Genomic DNA, 19,633 nt, shown 5'->3' with positions numbered 1-19,633 from the left:
CAATAAAGTCATGAAAAATAATGAATTAGTAAAACATAATGAGGTTTATTGTGGAGAAATCTCTGGTACAAGGTCTGCAGGACTTTGCATGAGATTCTGCTATGGACATGCTTGCTCATCTGACTGAATCTATGCAAGGACAGCTTTGTAAATGACTTACGCTTGGTCTCTTGTGTCTTAGTCCAGCATATTATTGTATGTTAATTACATTGGTGAACTATATCAAATTTTGACCAGGCTGAATTTATCTGAGACCAGTTTTTGTTTTTAACCAATTAGCATGCAAATTTTTTTAAACTTTTGAGTATTTAGACTGTCCTAAAGTCAGATAGTCAAATTTAGGAGATGTTGAGCTAATGTGTATGGGACAGTGCTATTACTACAGTTTATTTTGTAATTAATAAAGTGTAATACTTGCTTTGGAACATATGAATTTCTCCTATCAAGTATTTTTATCCGTTTAATGTTTTCAGACCCATCTCTCTTCCTTATAACAGTGAAGCGTTGATATGTTTCACTTTCAAGTGATATGTAGACATTTCTTGTGGACTTCTTAGTGTTGTTTAAATGTGTAGAAACATAATTTAGTGAAGGTTTATGATTATCAAAAGGCCAGTTTATACTGAGTTCTGTAACAGAAAATTCTAGCATCAAGTCAATGATTTGTTAATATTGTTTGTTTCCATTGTGATTGTGGTGCTGAATGACTAAGGTTCTTTTAAGGTCAGCATATTATCATCTGCCCTGTATCACTAAATTCTGCACCTCTTTTCTCTAAGAGTACTAGGAAGCATAGTTTATGTAGCACATCCTAATACCATTTGGCCTTTTTGGTGTGGTCTCATCACTCACACGTTAAGTCAGTCTCTCTGCTTACCTTTGGTGCTGAGGTGATTGTCAAACCCTGATCCAAACTGAGGCACTGAGATGATGCAGCAGAGCGAGATTGGTGTTTACCAGGTTATCCAGAACACGTGGCTAGAAGGTTTATGTTACTGTTTACTCGGGATGAAAATACAACTTAAAAAAATTATTGGAGACTCCCGACTGTACTGTATTTGAGGTGCCCAGGGATCCCCAGGTTTTAGTCACAGAAATGCTGACAGAAGTGCTGTGAAAACAAAAACTCAGAAAGCTCCTGGTGAAGTGGAAAGTGTTGGACAAGAGTGGGCTGGAATCTTGGCCCTGCCACTTGTTAGGAGATTGTTTTACTGTCCCTCTGAGGCTCAGTTACCTTAAAGTGAGATAGCAAGTAGCTTGCAGGTTCTTATGAGGTCCATAATACATTTAAAGTCTTAATTATGCCTGGCATATGGCCTGGCTAACTTACAAAGGTAATTGTTATTACTTATTTCACTGGTTTTCAGATGTACATTTCTTCACTTTGGGACACATCATATAAATAAAATTGGAAGTTTTTCCTTATTTAGTATAAGATAATGTTGCATTTTGGACTTATTGAAATAGAGAGTGTACAAGAGTTTTATAAAGTAGTTGTAATCAGTGCTGTTTTTCTGACATTTTTCCTGCATTTACTTCTTTTAATACCTTTTAGGAACTGTCCATATTTGCAGTTATAACTTGCCACTCCTTGTTAACAAACTGAAAACCTGAGAGAGCCATTTTTCCTCACTGTTATTTAAAGTATTATGATTTAGTGTGCCCAGGAACATTCTGATTCAGTTTTATGCTATAAAAATACTAATTTAGTCACCAGCTACCTTGCTTGCTATGTGGTAGGGATACAGAGACCTTTGGAAGCTCAAGGTCTTATGGGGTTTATTTTGTTCATAAATTAAAACTTTGGGTAGAAAGACTCTTTAAAGAAGAGGGAGTAATTAAAACTGCCTGATTTAAATCCCCTAGACTACTAGGTCTTAAAAATTAACCTGTTTTGCTAGGCATACCTAAAGAATTAGTAGTCAGGTTAAAAGAGGGCTAGGTGCAGGCCATTGACATAAATGCATGTGGAAGAAAATGGGTACCAAAGGCTCATGTTAGATAAAGAGGACATTTGGCTAGAATAAACAGGCCTCAGACTGGCATTTGTTATCTCCTATATAATGCCCTATGTGAGCTGAAATGGCGCAGAATAGAAAATAACAATCTGTACTTCTTATTCTTAGTTATCTAAGGTTAGAAGCATATCTTTTAATAGAAATGTCAAGACAACTTGACTTACGTTAATTCTGTGGCAGTGTTCTTTTGTTTGATTTGTTTAATTTTGGTAAAAGGCAATACATTGGCATAGTTTTAAAATCTGTATATATTTTATGTGTAAACATATATATGCATGCATATGTAAAAACAGAATGAACAAACATTGAAAATTTTTCTCTTCCCTCCCTCTCCCCACCTCAAGTAACTCCGGTTCACTCTGTGTGTGTGTGTGTGTGTGTGTGTGTGTCTTTCCTGTACGCTTGTACAGACATTGGAAGATACTTTTACTGTCTTTCTTTTTTAAACAGAGTAGCTTAAAAATACTGTACATTTTTTCAACTTAATATTTTATTTGAGAGATCATTCCTTGTCAATTCATAGGGAACTTTATTATATACTAAATTAATATATAATTTTTTTGTTGCTACTTTCCATTTTTATTATTTCAGTGTCTGAATTTTGCCCCCCCTTGCTTGTATTTTTCGGTAAAATTTTCAGATCATAAAGTGCACAAATCACGGTGCTCAGTAGGTTTTGATTTGACAGATGCACATAGTCAGTTCAGTTGCTCAGTCGTGTCCGACTCTGCCACCCTGTGGACTGCAGCACGTCCGGCCTCCCTGTCCATCGCTACAGTATATCAAGATAAAGAAGGTTTCCTTCAGTCACTCGGGAAGTTCTTCCTTCTCTTTCTTTCCAGAGGCAACTACTGTTGGGATTTTTTGCACTTTGAGTTGGTTTTGTCCCTTCTCGAACTTTATGTAAATGGAATCGTTCAGAATCTAGTCTTTCATGTTCAGCTTCTCTGAATCAAATATTTCTGAGATTCATCCATGTTGTGTCAATAATTCTTCTTTTTCCAGATGTTTTGCTTTTGAAGATCTTTTGCTTCCCATGTGGCTCCAATGGTAAAGAACCCGCTTGCCAATGCAGGAGACTTAAGAGACGAGAGTTCCCCTGGGTTGGGAAGATTTCCTGGAGGAGGGCATGGCAATCCATTCCAGTATTTTTGCCTGGAAAATCCCACGGACAGAGGAGCCTGGCAGGCTGCAGTCCATGGGGTCACAAAAGAGTCGGACACAACTTAGTGACTAAACAACAACATACCGTAGATCTGTGGATAACTTCTCATTACATGCCATTCTTGTTAAAATACATGATGATGAAAACTGACGGAGTCCTCTTGGGAGGTCTTGAACTACATGTCCCCGAACATAAAGACTAGAAGGAAAGAGAAAATTGTCCTAAGTTTGGTCTGGTTTTTTTTTTAGTGATGTAAATTGAAAGCCATTTCTGGGAAGAAATTAGCATTTCTAGAAAAATTTAGGCAATTTTCTAACCTCTTCTAAACAACCAGGCACTTACCCACCCACCCGCTGATTGTCAGGCACTGTTTTGCTCTCTTTGTTAAATATGCTGTGTGTACTTGAAGCAGATTCTATAAATGTCAGTTAGATGGTCGTTGATAGTATTGTACAGCTCTTATTATGATATATAGATTTTTTTTTGATAGTCTGACTGTCCTAAGAGTTAGTGAGATAACTCTGATGACTGATTTGTTCATTTCTGTCTTTAGATATGTCGGTTTTTACTTCATGTATTTTGAACTTTTAAATGCATACAGGTCTACTGATGAATTGGCCCTCTCAATGAAATATGTCTGTTTATCTCTGGTAATATTTTTAGACATGAGTCTTACTATTTCTGGTACTATGCTTTATTAAACTCACTGCTTATATGAACTATATTTCCACTCTTGTGTTTTCAGCCCATCTATATGTGTAAAGTACACCCTTTTGGTAGACATTTTGCATCCTGTATTCACTCTGACAAGTCTCTCTTCATTGGAGTATGTGGTGTGTTTATGTATAATGTTAACGCGGATGGGCTTGGACCTATTCTTTGTTTCACTCTTTACACTTTGTTTTCAGTTATCATCTCTTATTTATTATTTCTTTCCGTTGGACTTATTTTTTAGTATTTTGTTTTATTAATAGTTTTCTCTATGCTCTTTAGTTATAAATTCTTTTGGCAGTCTTGAGCATTTCCAGACAGGAACTCCAAAGGGTCTGTGTCACACGACAAGGCCTTAGGTTTCTAGAAGCCATGTTAGAGTTTGGTCAGGTCTTCTACTGGCTGTTTAAGTAGGGGGTTGCTTTCCCAGTGATAGTATGTATTTTTAGCTTCGCAATAGTGTAGTAATTCTAAAAAGCCTCCTGTTTCTTCTGCTGCCCTTGTCATTTAAATTACACCCGCATGCCTTTAGTTATAGGTTTTTTTCTGTTGTTCGTCATCATCTTTCTGTAGAAATGAAGAGCTGAAATGAATACTATCTTTTATATTTGCTTACATACCTCTACTTTCTAGTTTTTTAAAAATTTCCCCTGTGGTTTAACTTACATCTGTTGTCATTTCTCTTTATCCTGAATTTTGTTGATTATGGATTTTAGGTTGAGGGTTTTTTTCCCTTGGTGCTCTTTAAAGCTGCTATTCCATTACCTGCAGGCTTCCATTGTTTCTAATGAGAAATTGTTATTATGCCTCTCCATGTATGAATTGTGGTTAGGCCGCTGTCAAAGTTAAAGCTGCGTGTCGTTGGTTAAAGGTGATAAAAAGCAAATTTTATTCAGTAACTATTGCCATCAGGGTGGTAAGATGGGAGCCCAATTCCAATTTGCCCAGAGGTGACTGGAATAATGAGTAGCACGGGGGTCAAGGGTGGGGTCTGCAACATAGTCAGGGAAGTGAAAAATTATATACACAAGTAGGCTAGAGGTTTGGTCAGTGTCACTGATGTAGGCCATCTGTGTTTGCCGAAAGGCGTTTATCAGAAGTTAGGCTTCTGCCTTTCCTTAGAGGGCAGACTGGGAGGCAGACAGAGGCCCTTTTTTCCTGATGATCAGTTACATTTCAAAGGAATGGTTTTCAGGTCCTCCCCTCCTGAGTTGTAGGAGTCATATATACATTTCAAAGAGACAGGAAGGATTTACAATTGTAAGCTTTTTTAAATAGATGCTCCACAGGAAAAGGAGGTCAGAAGCCTGTGTATCAGTATTGGCTGGGATAAATGGTAAATTCTTTTGGCAGTCTTGAGCATTTCCAGACAGGAACTCCAAAGGGTCTGTGTCACACGACAAGGCCTTAGGTTTCTAGAAGCCATGTTAGAGTTTGGTCAAGTCTTCTACTGCAGAGGTTTGGATGGAGTCCTTTGTGTTTTGAAAGAGTTTTCATACTTCTCACCAGCTTAAAGATTTTCTTTTCAGCGTTTGTTTTTAGCAGTTTGACAGTGATATGCCCTAGTGTGTTTTTGGTTGTTTCATGGGTGTTATTTTTAAACTGCTTATTATTCACTGAGTTTCTGGGAAGTATAAGTTTAGTTTTTCACTGAAGTTGAAGAGTTTCAGCTATTATTATTGCAAATATTTTTGTCTGTTCTTAATTGTCCTCTTTTGGGGACTGCACATGCTACTGAGACTTTTGTTATTCAGTTTATTCAATTTTAATTAGATAACGTCTATGGATCCATCTTTAAATTCACTGACTCTTCTGTCTTCTCCCTCCATCAGGTTAATTTTTAATTTCTGACTTTGTAGTTTTGAGTTCTAGAGTTTTCATTTGTTTTAATAGTTTCCCTGAGATTCCTATTGGTTCATTAAGTCCATGAGCATGCTCATAATAGTTACTTCAAGATTCTTGTCTGTTGATTCATCTTAGTGGGTCTGTTTCTAATGGCTGTTTTTTCTTTTAACCAGAGGGTAACAGTTTCTTATTTCTTCACATGTTTAGTATTTTGTGATTTTTTTTTTTTTTTGTATTGGATATTTGGGACAAAATATCATAGAGACTAAATTCTCTTTATCTTTCTCTAAAGAGTGTTGATTTTTGTTCTTACAAATAGTTTTGGGTGACCTTAAAGTGCAAACTGCTTCTGAGGAAAAGAGTAGCTGAAATCTGAGCTTAGTTCTTTTAGACTTTCAAGTGCTGGTTTTGAACAGGCCTCCAGAGCCTCTCCCACAGGGACAGTTTAGGGTCTGGCCAGAATTCACACTCCTGTTTTGATGTCCCCCCCCCTTCCTTTGTGGCTTCTTTCCTTCATTATGGGATTTCCCTCTTCTTTTTCCAGCCTTTCCGGTAGCCCCAAATCCACCCTCTGATTCTGCAGCTCCTTAAAAGCGCTGTTTTCTGCTTCAGGTCTGGTTCCCCTGGGTAGCGTCCACTGTGGGGCGCCTTTAGATACGGAGCCACGCAAATGCATCTCACCTGGTGCAGGACCCCCGTAGAGAGGTTGACTTTCCTTCGGTTTGTGTCTGTTTTTTTTGTCTCTCCACTGTTATCAAATAGTTGATTTTATTTTGTTTTCAAATAGTTAATTTTATTATATTTTGTTTAAAGGCTGTCATTTTTATCCACAGGAAGTTTTGCCTGATTGAGGCTGTTCTACTGCAGAACCTCCATTCTGTTTTGTTTGTGTATTCCTTTATTAATTTCATACAGTTCCCACTATTGAAGATTATAATGTGTTTCAGGAACTAGTAGAGCCAGTTGCTTCTTCGTGGATATTTTCTTGGTCATTCTTGTAATTTTTTTTGATATGTTATATGTTGGGCAATTTTGTTTGAGTCTTAAATTTTTTTTTAAATTCTTGTTTAGAGTCCATCAAATATAGAAATTAGGCAGAACTGATATTGCTATGTTAGCTTCCTATTTAGGAAGATGTATGTTTTTCTCTTTGGTTGATTTTTATGTTCTTTAGTAATAAAGCGTTTATTTTAGTAGTTTTGACACATTTATAATTACATTTATCCTAGGTATTTTGTATATTTTGATATAAATTGATTCTTTAAGAAAATTTTCATATATAAATGAGGAAAAATTTTACTTGATAGAAGCAAATTTATTATTTTTAAATAAACTGTCCAGTTTGCATGAGAGAGATTGATTGCAATGGTCAGTAGAACTGAGGCTTAAATGCCCCATGATGGCAGTGGAAAAGTAGCCGAGTTAAGAGTTGGGACGTAGTTCTGTCTGCCTCTAGATTGATTGCACGCTTTTAACAGCTACTGTTTATTGTTCTCTGATAAATTTCAGGGCTTGAATAAAGCACAGCTTAAGCTCTTGATGCCCTGTTATATTTCTGCTTCTCATGTCAGTTCCAGAGTTTCTTGAGTGAAATATTTATTTTAGCCTCAAGAGCAGAATAGCCACATTATGTACTCTTCTCAGGCATTTTCCTTCGGCTGTTTTTAAAGAGAGGAAGGTGTATACTGTTCCTTCGGAGGTTTGAATTCAGATTCATGAAACACCAGAGTTGGGTTGGTTTCATTGTGTTGTAAACCACTTGGTGCTATATGTTTCCAGTAGATATTTGATAAGTATCTTAAATAAAAGAACCATTTATGTCATGGTTTTGTAGTCAGTGCACCTTTGGGAGAAAAAAAAAGGTCTGAATTAGCCTCCAGTTTGGCCTTTTCTGACTTTTGTAGTCTGAGAAGTGGAAGTTAAACTTGTGAAGCCTAAAAAATCCAAGAGAATCTGTAAAAATGTCTCAACAAGCTGCTCCAAAGTGTCTGAAAATGCATTTTGCAAAGCCACCCCGAGTGCAGCTCAGTAACCCTGCAGGAGGCCCTGAGCAGCCCCGCTGGCCTGGACGAGTTGCCCAGCCTCAGGAAGGCACCGCTTTTCACCAGTGCCCTTTGAAATGCTGAGTGAGTGAGCTCGTTAGCAAAGGATGCTCAAAAGTGGTTTTGAGATGTTTCTTTCTCTTCCTTTAAGTTTTGATGATTTTGTAACAGGTAAGAAGTTGGAATGGAGTTTCAGAAATTGTCTTTTGACTCTCATTTTTTAAAAAGTACGACTTGCTATCTGAGACCCCTTTGGCAGTCAGTACTTCGATTCCAGACTGTTTATTAAGCTCTTCTTTTCTCCTCGTCTCACACAGATGAAGTGGTGGCAGGGAAAATAGGCAGACTGATATCTGGACTGTCCTTGTTCTGGAAAGAAATGTGGAAGGAAAATTTTGATTTTTGAAATTTCAAATAAGATTTTTCAAAAAATCTTTCTGGTGTATGTCTTTCAGGTGAATTGATGAAAAAAACTAGATACAGCAACTTAGTCATAGTGTCTTTTACAAATTTTGTGCTTTCACATATCTTTAATCCTTGTAGCAATTTCTTAAAAATTTTCAGGTAGTGTGCTACGCTAGGATGATGTCAAAATCCATTTCCTTGTCCTTTGTAGTTTTAAGAGCAATAATAATTTTCAGTAAAACTGAATATGTATGTATCTTAAATAAGCTTGAAATTTTAACTGGATATATGTCTGTTTTAATTGAAATTTTATCTTTGTTAAAAATACCAGTTGACATCCATTTTTAGATTTTTTTTTTTAAACTGCATTATAAAATGAAGCACTGTTAGTAAGACTTAATGGCATAGGATCCTCTGTTGTGAGTAGAGGAAATTGGAAAAGGCACAGGTATGATTTCATTAAGCTAGAGAGCATTGGTGTTCACATTTTAAAAACATAATCATAATTTATCTGGAGTCACATGTTCCATTTATTGGCTTCCTTCATATAGAAAATATAGAAATCAGCACTAAATGCCCGTGAAAAAGTGAAGCAGTGTATATTTTCTGGGTGAAGGAAGTATTCTGTACATTTTCCATGTTTTACATCATGGTAATTTGAATAACCATGCTTCCATGTTCACATCAATTTTTTGTTTTTCAATTTATGCACAGCACTTGCTCTGAAATTTGGGGACTGAGTACACCAAATACGATAGATCAGTGGGATACAACAGGCCTTTACAGCTTCTCTGAACAAACCAGGTGAATATTCTGCCCTCTATGGAATCCTAGAGATCTTGTGGGAGGGAGGGTGTTTTGGAAGACCTAACGTGGGTTGCTTAGTATGATTTTGCCTAGGATGTTTCCTTAATGTAAAATAAGGCATGGCATTTAAAATAACTGCTTGCCAGTATTAAAAATATATTAAATGTTTCCGCTGATGTGTTGATCAATGAAATTCTAGTTTTGAATCTTCTTTAAATTACTGCATCCCCTAAAGAATAGGAGCTTCGATAACTATATTCTCATTTTAGTGTGAGGGTAGATTATAATCTGTTGTTGGCCTAATTTTCCAGTAGATACATAACCAGTTTTTGCTAAATTTCTTGCTGTCATCTAAATCTCATCTTTATACTAATAAGTACATGGTTATTTACTGAACCCCTTATGTCACAATTAATGCTAGGCTGACTCGTTTTGGTTCTTTATTTTTTTTTAATCACCTTATTCTCTTTTTGAGCATATTGGTATTTGTCAATTTCATCTCATCATTTTCATCACCATCTGCATTTATGTGTGAGCTATAGAAAATATACCTCAGTACTCAAAACGGTCACAACTGGGTAATGAACTACGTTAGTTTTAGTAAGTTACTTTACATTGTTGTTGGTATTTATCATTCTTCACACTAGTTCCTTTTTTTGATAATTCAGTCACCTACAGAAGTAATGCCCTTAAGTCTCCCTAAGTAAGAGTTTGAGTCACTAGAGAAAGAAGTTGATAACATTTTTCAAGTGTAGCTGTTTGAGACTTTTTTTAAAAAACGTTTTTTCCCCAAGCGGCTCCCTGTTCATTGATTGACATTTGAGTCATGTATGTAGCATGTTTATAAGAAAAATACCCTAGTGCTGCTGCTTACCTTTATGTCAGATCCATAAGATAGTACGTTTTTCTTCCTTGTACTCACTAAAACTAACTAAATGTCTGTCATTCCTTTCTTTATGCCCTTAATGTACTAGTTTAGCCCAATTGAGTATGTTTATTTTTTTAAAAGTTCCCATCTTTCTTTTCCCCTTGCTTCCCAACAGGTCTCTAGATGGTCGTCTTCAGGTGTCCCATCGAAAAGGACTGCCTCATGTAATATATTGCCGATTATGGCGCTGGCCTGATCTTCACAGTCATCATGAACTCAAAGCAATTGAAAACTGCGAATATGCTTTTAATCTTAAAAAGGATGAAGTATGTGTAAACCCTTACCACTACCAGAGAGTTGAGACACCAGGTAGGAAAATTAGTTTTTTTCCCTCGTTTTAGTTAAATGCTTGAATTTAAGTATATTAGGTACTCTTACACCTAATTGACCCAGGAAAACTTTGGTATAAAACTCTAATAGTGAAAAGTGAAAGTGTTAGTTGCTCAGTTGTGTCTGACTCTTTACTTCCCCATGGACTCACCAAGCTTCTCTGTCGGTGGCATTCTCCAGGCAAGAATACTGGAGTGGGTTGTCATTCCCTTTTATTCCTGACCCAGGGATCAAACCCAGGTCCCCCGCATTGCAGGCGGGGATTCTTTACCATCTGACCCACCAGGGGAGCATAAAACTCTAATTAAAGTTACCTTGAATTCAGTATATTTTTTGGCAGTAATTAAAAATACTAAAAAAATGTTGATTATATGTTATGGAAAATATATCTTAGAGGGAAAGATATGTTTCTTGAAATAACATTTCACATCAAAGTACATATCTAGGAAATTCTAATCCTATAGATAGCAGTCTGCTTAGAACTGAGTAAGTTTCATTACCTATCTGCTGCATTAACTGTTTTAATTCATTTTGCTCTTTGGTTTTTTGATGTACTTTAATGATACCATTTGTAACTAAGCAGTTTAGTAAAACTCAGCAGGACTTACAGTTTACTTACTCAGTTTACTTAGTACCTGAAACTTACTAGAGGCGGGTGGCGCGCGCCTTCCCCAGCTCCGCGCCACCTCCGGCCAGGGCAGCCCGTGCCTTCTCCCGCGCCATGGCATGCAAGCAGGAGCCGCAGCCGCCGTGCCCGCCGCTCAGCGCCGGCGCCAAATTAAAAAAAAAAAAAGAACTTACTAGAATGCTGCTATATTTAGGGGGGAAAAAAACTTGATTTTACAAATCTTTCTGCAACCTTTCCAATGAGGATTTATGAACTTCTGTGGTCGTATAATATGATCAGGATCACTCTTTCCCCAGAAGTACGAGGTAGATCAGGACTTGGAGATTTAGATTGTGGACTTCGTGGTAAATTAAAATCATAATCAGGTTTGTCAGTTTCTCAGCAGCCGAATAATACCAAATAAGTCGATCCTAAACTTCAGAAAGTAATCGGGCTAATTCTTCCTTGTGTGTGGAAGCTTCTGGTAGCAGGGCCCGCTCTCACCTGCTTGCCGTTGACTTGGACTTCTTGGCTCTTTCAGTTCTGCCCCCGGTGCTGGTGCCCCGGCATACCGAGATCCTAACGGAACTGCCCCCTCTGGATGACTACACCCACTCCATTCCAGAAAACACTAACTTCCCAGCAGGAATCGAGCCACAGAGTAATTATATCCCAGGTATTTTTGCCTTCTGAGTCTCCTAAACTGTGAGATAGATACAAATTTTGTTCATAAACATTCATCTATTAATAATAAGTTATGGTTTGGCTTTTAAAAAATTTTAGTTCTGCAGACATAGCAACATGTATGTTGTAGAGGAAACTTATATTTTAGTTCTTTTTCATCTGAGACTCAGTAATGCTGAAAAATAAATGAACTACATGATTCTCAAATTCCGCTCTATTACATTACATGTCCAGTATAAACTAAAGGTATAAGCATGAGCATTTAGCTGTATATGGGATTTTTTGGTGTTTGAATTTTTTTCTCCGTGTGTAGTATTTATCTATTCCACTTTTATGTTTTATTTATACCACTGAAGATGTGTAAGGAGCTTCAAGTTTCAGCTATAGTGAGAAATTGTCTTAATGTGTCTCATCATGGAAATAATGCTTGTTCATTGGAGGTAATTTTGAAAACATAAAGTAAATAAAGACTTTTTAAAAACAGCTAATTTTAAGGTTAAAAAGTGTTTTCTGACTATCTTAATGCTTTTTTCTTTTATTACTATTTATTCCAAAAGAAGATTTAAAGCTGCTTTTATTGGGAAACATAAACATTTTGAGGAGTTAGTACGGGGCAAAGAGTTTGTTGTGGAAAATGGGGGCTAGGACAAGTGGAAGCAAGGTGAACACAAGGCATTTTGTAGGGAGAGGAATTTGGCTGTAAGTAGTTACATGTGAGTAGTGTGTTGGATTGAGGGAGTCCTTAAATCTGATGTGGAAATTAGTATAATTCAGCAATCCTTAGGAAACTGAGGTGTAAGCATTCGCTCTTGTAAGACACCTACCCAGTGATTATGTAGAAGGATGTTAGTCAAAATGTTTGACTTTTACCTGTGGAGATATTTGGGCTGATTTTCCATCATCTTTGTTTAAATATGGGTCTTTTACAAAGTGGAAAATCACATGTGGATTATACTTAACCTGCTTTTCTGGACAGTGGATCTTTACCCAGCTCCAACTGAGAGCAAAACCTTGGTGTTCACTTTTTATTCCACTGCGAAAGAAATTGTAACATTTCCTCCAAGACACTAGTATTATACCTTTGTTGTTTACTATTTTATATATAAATAATAATGGAGAAAAATGAAAAAGAATAGCATATTTATCAGTTCAGTATTTTTCCCTATTTACACCTTTGAGACATTGTGGTTAAACTGGCAAAGCTTAGCTGTTTTTAATTTTATTTGATTTAACTTTTAAAATAGCACATAACTGTATATATTCTTATTTTTATATTCTTTGTTGTTCGAGTATTACTATGAAGGAATTTATTTTATTCTCATATTAAAAATTGGGGGGCACTGACATTTAAAATGAAAAGTTTGATACTTAAGTTAAAACTTAAAATTAACTTATTGAAGAGAGATTGTTAAGAGCTCATGAAGGAGACCTTTAACCTGTATCACCTAAACTTTTTTTTCCTGCTTGGAATTATGATTGGTAAAATTGTATAAATTTTGTATTTTACATGAAGCTTATTCAGATATTCAAGTACTTTCTGAATATAAACATTTTGCTCATATATTTCTGAATATAAACATTTTGTCATTTTGGAAATGACACATTAGAATCTTACGTATTTTCAGAAAGTAATTGACCTCAGTTTTGCGTAGCAGCAGTCTTACTTGAATTTTATTTTCTGCCTCAAGCATTCAGGACTTACTGTCTGGAAATCACTCAAGCTATCCACTTTTTAGATAGAATTCAGGCTAGACCATTCCTGAACTATATTACCGTATTTTGCCCTATAGAACCTAGTATAGTATGTCAGCCTGTATTACTTTGTAATCCTGAAACCTGTGTGCCTATGTTGTGTGTCTAAGTACCCATTTACGACAGCCATTAGTTAAAAAATTCTCTTTGGTTACTAATTTCTTTTAAACATTCTGATTAAGAACAGGCATCTTTGAAGTTATATTTTTGGCTCTTGCCCCAGAAAATATACAAATGAGAATGAACCAGATATGTAAATAATGCTAAGAAAATATGCACAGAGAGCTCAATTGTGTTACAAGTGGGTTTTAAGGATTCACCTATAAGGTTTGGGTCAGAACCTGAATCATAAGCCCTCAGTATCCAGTACTGCTTTTTATAGTGATGTTATATAACGTTCATATGTTATTTGGAGTGATTTGTTGGTATCTTTGGTAGCTGGGAGAAAAGGCATTGAGATTAAATTGAAGCTGTACTTGATTTGTTCTAAACTTTTGTAGAAACGCCACCTCCTGGATATATCAGTGAAGATGGAGAAACAAGTGATCAACAGTTGAACCAAAGTATGGATACAGGTAAAAAATATTTTCAAAATTACTCAGTAATTAAATACACAATTTTGTCGTGTTTGAAATTCACTAAAATTATTACTAACCCTTATATTTAGAAAAGTTGGGACGCCTGTCCAAAAAAATGGAATCTTTTATTTTGATTTAATCATATTTGAGCAATCAGAGAGAGGACCCTCTTTGTCAGTGAAAGATTAACATGTACTACTCTGCAGAATAATTGTTAAGATTTTCTCTTATTAGAGTTAAATAAAAATCAGGGAACACTCAGATATTTTTCAAGTGTTTTCAAGTGTGCTTCTGTTTAAAGTTTTAGGGACTTTATGAATAAATGTCTTTGTGATGAAAGACTCTAATTAATTAACCCAATAACAGGTTTTCAGAGGAACTTGGAAGTAAGATAGGGGGATCAGCTTTTTAGTGCTCTTTTAACTTAATAGTTCTGACTTATAGTAGATTGTTTACATAAAGTACCTTGTATATTGTACTTGACCTACTTCAATTTCTAATACTTAGCTGTCAACTTTAAACACAATGAAGAAAAAATTTTGACATGTAATAAATGTTACACACATAGAAAAGTTGTTATATAATAGAATGTGTATAACCCATCATAACTAGTAGGTTACCAGTGAAGTAGCTGTGATGTACCTGTAATTGTGTATCTTGATCTATTCCATCTTGGTTGCATCTTAAGGATTGGACACCTTAATATCACAACCTGCCAAGTTATAGCATAGCTTTTCTACGCAGTTTATACTAAGGCATTCTATATTTATGATAATCTAAGTGATTTTCTAAATGGCAAGGGCTTGGGTGGTTGGCTTTACAATAATTCTGTTGCTTAAATTCTTTCATTATTTCGATTTCCAAGTTAAGAAATTCTGCTATAGCTAATCATACTTTATAGCTTTTCAGAATAGTAAATAACGAAGAAAAGTAGATGATGATCATTTGATATAGCATGTTGTGAATCTTTTTCTTTCTTTTTTAATTGTGGCTGAATGACTTATGGGGTTCTTCATTCCCTACCCTCAGCACAGAACCCTAACCACTGGACCGCACAGAACTGTATTCCTAAATCAGCCATGTTCCTTTTTGCCCTGTGATAGACAGTTGCTTCTGTGACACTTAGACATGAATACCATAAAAATATACTCTGATGACATCATTAGTCATCAGGGAAAATGCAAATAAAATCATGACATATCACTTCACACCCTCTAGAATGGCTGTAATCAAAAAGTCCAACTCTTTGTGAAACCATGGACTGTAGCTGCCAGGCTTCTGTGTCCATGGGATTTCCCAGGCAAGAATCCTGGAGTGGGTTGCCATTTCCTTCTCCAGGGAATCTTCTGACCCAGGGATTGAACCCAGGTCTCCTGCATTGCAGGCAGATTCTTTACCACTGAGCCACCAAGGAAGCGCCGTAATCAGAAAAGAATAAGAAGTCTTGATGAAGATCGGAGAAGTTAAAAGTCTTCATACGTTCCTAGTGGGAAAATGGTTCAGTTGCCTTGGAAAGATTTGCTGTTCTTCAAAGTTTAATATAGAATAACAATAAGACCCAGCAGTTTCACCCGAAAAAATTGAAAGCATTTCTAAACTAAACTTGCACATAAATGTAAGCATTATTCATAGTAGTCTGAAAGTAGAAATGACCCAGATTGTCTATCAGATGATTAATGGATAAATTAAGTGAGTTATATCCATACTTGGGAATATTATCCAACCACATAAAGGAATGAAATGCTGGTGCATGCTACAACATGGATGAACTTTGAAAGCATTATATTAGGTAAAAGAAGCCAGGCACAAAAGGGCATAAGGATTCCAATTAGTGCCCATTGGATAATATAGGTGAAACATCCAAAGAGCAGTAAGATGAATATAATCACTGGTTAGGCACTTCCGTGGTGGCTGAGTTGGTAATGAATCCACCTGCAGTGTGGGAGACCTGGGTTCCATCCCTGGATCTAGAAGATCCCTTAGAGAAGGAAATGGCACCCCATACTAGTTTTCTTGTCTGGAAAATCCCATTGACAGAGGAGCCTGGTGGGCCACAGTCCAGGGACCTCTCTGGAATGGTGGAAGGTTCTAGGTGTGTGCTGTCCACGTGGCCACATGCTTCTAGGAGTACTTGACATAACTGGTGCAGCCAAGAACCTGAATTTTGATCTTTATTTGATTTAAACAGTGACACGTGGCTAGAGGCTGTTGGTAACCCAGCTGATGGCTGTCGTACAGGTGGTGTTTGGGGTCAGAGATCAGCTGTCTGCAGGGCTGCGTCTCCCGGAGCCAACCCAGTCCTGAGCAAGTGTTCAGGCTTAGAGGACCATGGCCATGCCCATGGGTGACCCCACGTGAGAGCACTTCTGCGTATGCACACCTCATCTTGGGACTGTGGGGCAATGGTGCAGCGGGAACAGCCCTCACTCACTGCCTGGCTCTCTGGACCTGTCTCCCCAGCTGCATGGAAATCCATGGTCACCGTGTAGGCCAGAGCTGGGAGGATGGGGAGGCCACAGGCCAGCTCCTCTCCCCATGTCCCAAGGGCTGCCGATGCCCGGCTGACCATGCGCCCACCTGCCCGCAGCTTTCCCTGTGCTTCTGAATGAATGCGATCAAAAACACACTTTGTGTTTGACCAAGACCAGGTTCACGGATAGCCATTGTGATGGTGGTAGCCACTGCCTGTTGGTGGTGGCCCAGACCTTCATGAACTTTTGCTCCACATCCAAGCACAAGTTGGGCAAAGACTTGCCCTCCAACAAGCTGATCTATGCCAAGGACATCCCTAACTACAAGACTGTAAGAAAACCTTGGACTGTGTGGATCACAACTAACTGTGATCTCTTAAAGAGATTGGAATACTAGACCACCTTACCTGTCTCCTGAGAAACCTGTATGCAGGTCAAGAAACAACAGTTAGAAACGGACCAGTTCAAAATTGGGAAAGGACTGTGTCAGGCTGTATATTGTCACTGTTTGTTTAACTCACATACATCATGTGAAAAGCCAGGCTGGATGAATCATAGGCTGGAATCAAGATTGCCGGGAGAAATATCACCAGCCTCAGATATGCAGGTGAAACCACTCTAATGGCAGAAAGTGAGGAAGAACTAAAGAGCCTCTTGATAAAGGTGAAAAAAGGAGAGTGAAAAAGCTCAGTTAAAACTCAGCTTTCAGAAAACTCAGATCATGGCATGTGGTCCCATCACTTCATGGCATATAGATGGGGAAATAATGGAAACAGTGACAAACTATTTTCTTGGGCTCCAAAATCACTGTGGACGGTGACTGCAGCCATGCGATTAAAAGATGATTGCCTTGGAAGGAAAGCTGTGACAAACCTAGACAGCGTATACAGAGATAGCAGAGACGTCTGTAGTCGTGTCATATAGACATGACTATACGACCAAGGTCTGTATAGTCAAAGCTATGGTTTTTCTAATAGTCATGTACAGATGTGAGAGTTGGACTGTAAAGAAGGTTGAGCCAAAGAACTGATACTTTCAAACTGTGGTGCTGGAGAAGACGCTTGAGAGTCTCTTGAACAGCAAGGAGATCAAGCCAGTCTTTCCTAAAGGCTATCAACCTTGACTATTCATTGGAAGGACTGCTGCTGAAGCTCCAGTACTTTGGCCACCTGATGGGAAGAGCCAACTCATTGGAAAAGATCCTAATGCTGAGAAAAATTGACGGCAAAGGGAGAAGGGGGTGGCAGAGGGGATGGGATGGTTAGATGTTACCACCGACTCAATGGACGTGCCTTTGAGCAAACTCTGGGTGATAGTGAAGGACGGGGAAGCCTGGCATGCTGCAGTCCATGGGAGCCCAAAGAGTCGGACATGACTTAGTTATGGTAATGGGTCAAAATCCAGTGTGGGGGAATAAGCTGAATCAAAATGAATTCATTGTTTTGGGGCTAGCTTTGAACATAACCTAATATTTCTAATTCTGTTTCAATGGAGGAAATGTTACTATCTTTTTCAAAATGACACATTTAAAAGTATTTACTCTAATGACAGTGACAGTGTGAATATTTGATTCATGAGATGCTAAAAAGTTGCTTCAATACTAGTCCTCCACCTGCTATCTATTATTCTCTTAGTGCAATGACAAGAATTTTCTGACTGCTGCAGGATCCCAATTTAGAACAAAATTGACCTCTCTTTAAACTCTGGTCCATGCTTTTCCTGAGGGAAGACATGATTAAATTAATCTTTGAAACCCTTCTGGAATAGGAGGAGTTAATAGTTGGGGGCATTCCCTGGTGGTCCAGTGATTAGGACTCTGTGCTTGCACTTCAGAGGGCACGGGTTTAATCTCTGTTGGGAGAACTAAGATCCTGCAAGCCTCGGGGCCAAAATAAATAAATAAAATTTAAAAAAAATAATAATAAAGCCAGAGGACAAATAAAGTAAAATACAGAACTGTATGAGCAGGTACATGTTATTTTTTGCTTTGCTTTGTGTTTTAATTTCTCTGGTCAAGCCTTCATTCTTTAAAGCTTGTGGACTTTAGGGATCAGGCTGAATGAACATCATAAGAAATACAGGTTTGGTTTAGTTCTAACCTTTTCTTCTTGCAACCTGGTCATTTTGTGTACCCCTAGATAAGGTTCACATGCTATACTCAGAAGACAGCATCTCTAACCAGATGCATGGCTGCTGGATAGCATGACTGGCCTCTGAACTAGACTGCCTGGACTTGAATTGTCCCTCTGCTCTCTGCTTGATGATGTAGGCACCAGTTTCCTTATCTGTAAACTAGGGATAATTATAGAACCTAACTCATAGTAAATACTGTATGAGTGTATTTAGAGAAAATATAAAAAAGGTGAATTAACCATTAAAGTTGACTGCATGGAGATTAGAAATAAATTGAGGGAATTGAGATCTCAGAGCAGGAGCAGTTGATTGTCATGATTAGGATCTTCTCAAAATAGGAAAGTAATTTGCCAGGAAAAAAGGGTCAGGTTTGTGAACTTGAGAGTAATGGTCTTACTGGGTGTGCCATCTCTGCAGTGTTATAGTTTTTAGCATAGATGTATAGCTGTTATGAGATGCATACTTCACTGTTTGAACCTTTTGCTGTTATTATAAATTTATTTTTCAATTTTATTTTTTAATTGTTTATCCCTAGAATATAGAGTAAAATTTGATTATTGTCTGTTGGTTTTTTTTCCTGAACTTTGCTAAAGTCACTTTTCATATCTAGTATTCTGTAGATTCCTAAGATTTTCTGAAAACAGTTTTACTTCTTGCTTTCTCATTTTTATGCTTTCTTCTTTTTCTGTCCTGGCTAAGACCTACAGTAAACTGTTGAATAAAAATACTAAGAATGGATATTTTTACATTGTTCTTGATCATAGGGTGAATACATTTAATAATTCCTGAATAAGTGAGATGTTAATTATGGATTTTTAATAGATTATCAGACTGAAGATATTTCTTTCTGTTCCTGGTGCTTTGAATGTTTGTAATGATGGCCGTGGAATTTTGTCCATACTTTTTCTGCGTCTCCTGAGAGGATCATACAGTTTTATTCCTTTTTGAAGTGAATTTCACAAAGTGATTTTTCTGATAACAAACCAATTTTGACCTTATTTGGTTATGATAAATTGCACGTTAATAAAAATCTTTGTGGTTTTGATTTGATAATTTTTAAAAGGATTTTCAAATCTATGTTTATAAGAGATTTTGGTCTTTAGTTTTCATGTAATGTTTTTGTGTAGCTTCAATATCAGTAATGGACTCTAAATTGG

The 19,633-nt window shown here is 37.2% G+C and overlaps 1 protein-coding gene across 1 annotated transcript in view; it reads left to right on the top strand.

Moving 5' to 3' along the window:
- The window catches only part of SMAD2 (SMAD family member 2), a 58,787-nt gene that overhangs the window by 16,928 nt on the left and 22,226 nt on the right, over positions 1-19,633 (top strand). The window contains exons 2-5 of the mRNA XM_010840962.1: positions 8,901-8,990; positions 10,037-10,230; positions 11,400-11,534; positions 13,795-13,869. Coding sequence (XP_010839264.1) covers positions 8,901-8,990; positions 10,037-10,230; positions 11,400-11,534; positions 13,795-13,869 — 494 coding nt within the window. The remainder of the gene's footprint in view (positions 1-8,900; positions 8,991-10,036; positions 10,231-11,399; positions 11,535-13,794; positions 13,870-19,633) is intronic.

The sequence above is a fragment of the Bison bison genome, unplaced genomic scaffold (assembly GCF_000754665.1).
Source record: "Bison bison bison isolate TAMUID 2011002044 unplaced genomic scaffold, Bison_UMD1.0 scf7180017864153, whole genome shotgun sequence".
Classification (NCBI taxonomy): Eukaryota; Metazoa; Chordata; class Mammalia; order Artiodactyla; family Bovidae; genus Bison; species Bison bison.
Note: the sequence above shows the minus strand (reverse complement) of the source record. Positions and strands in the feature narration are given on the sequence as shown.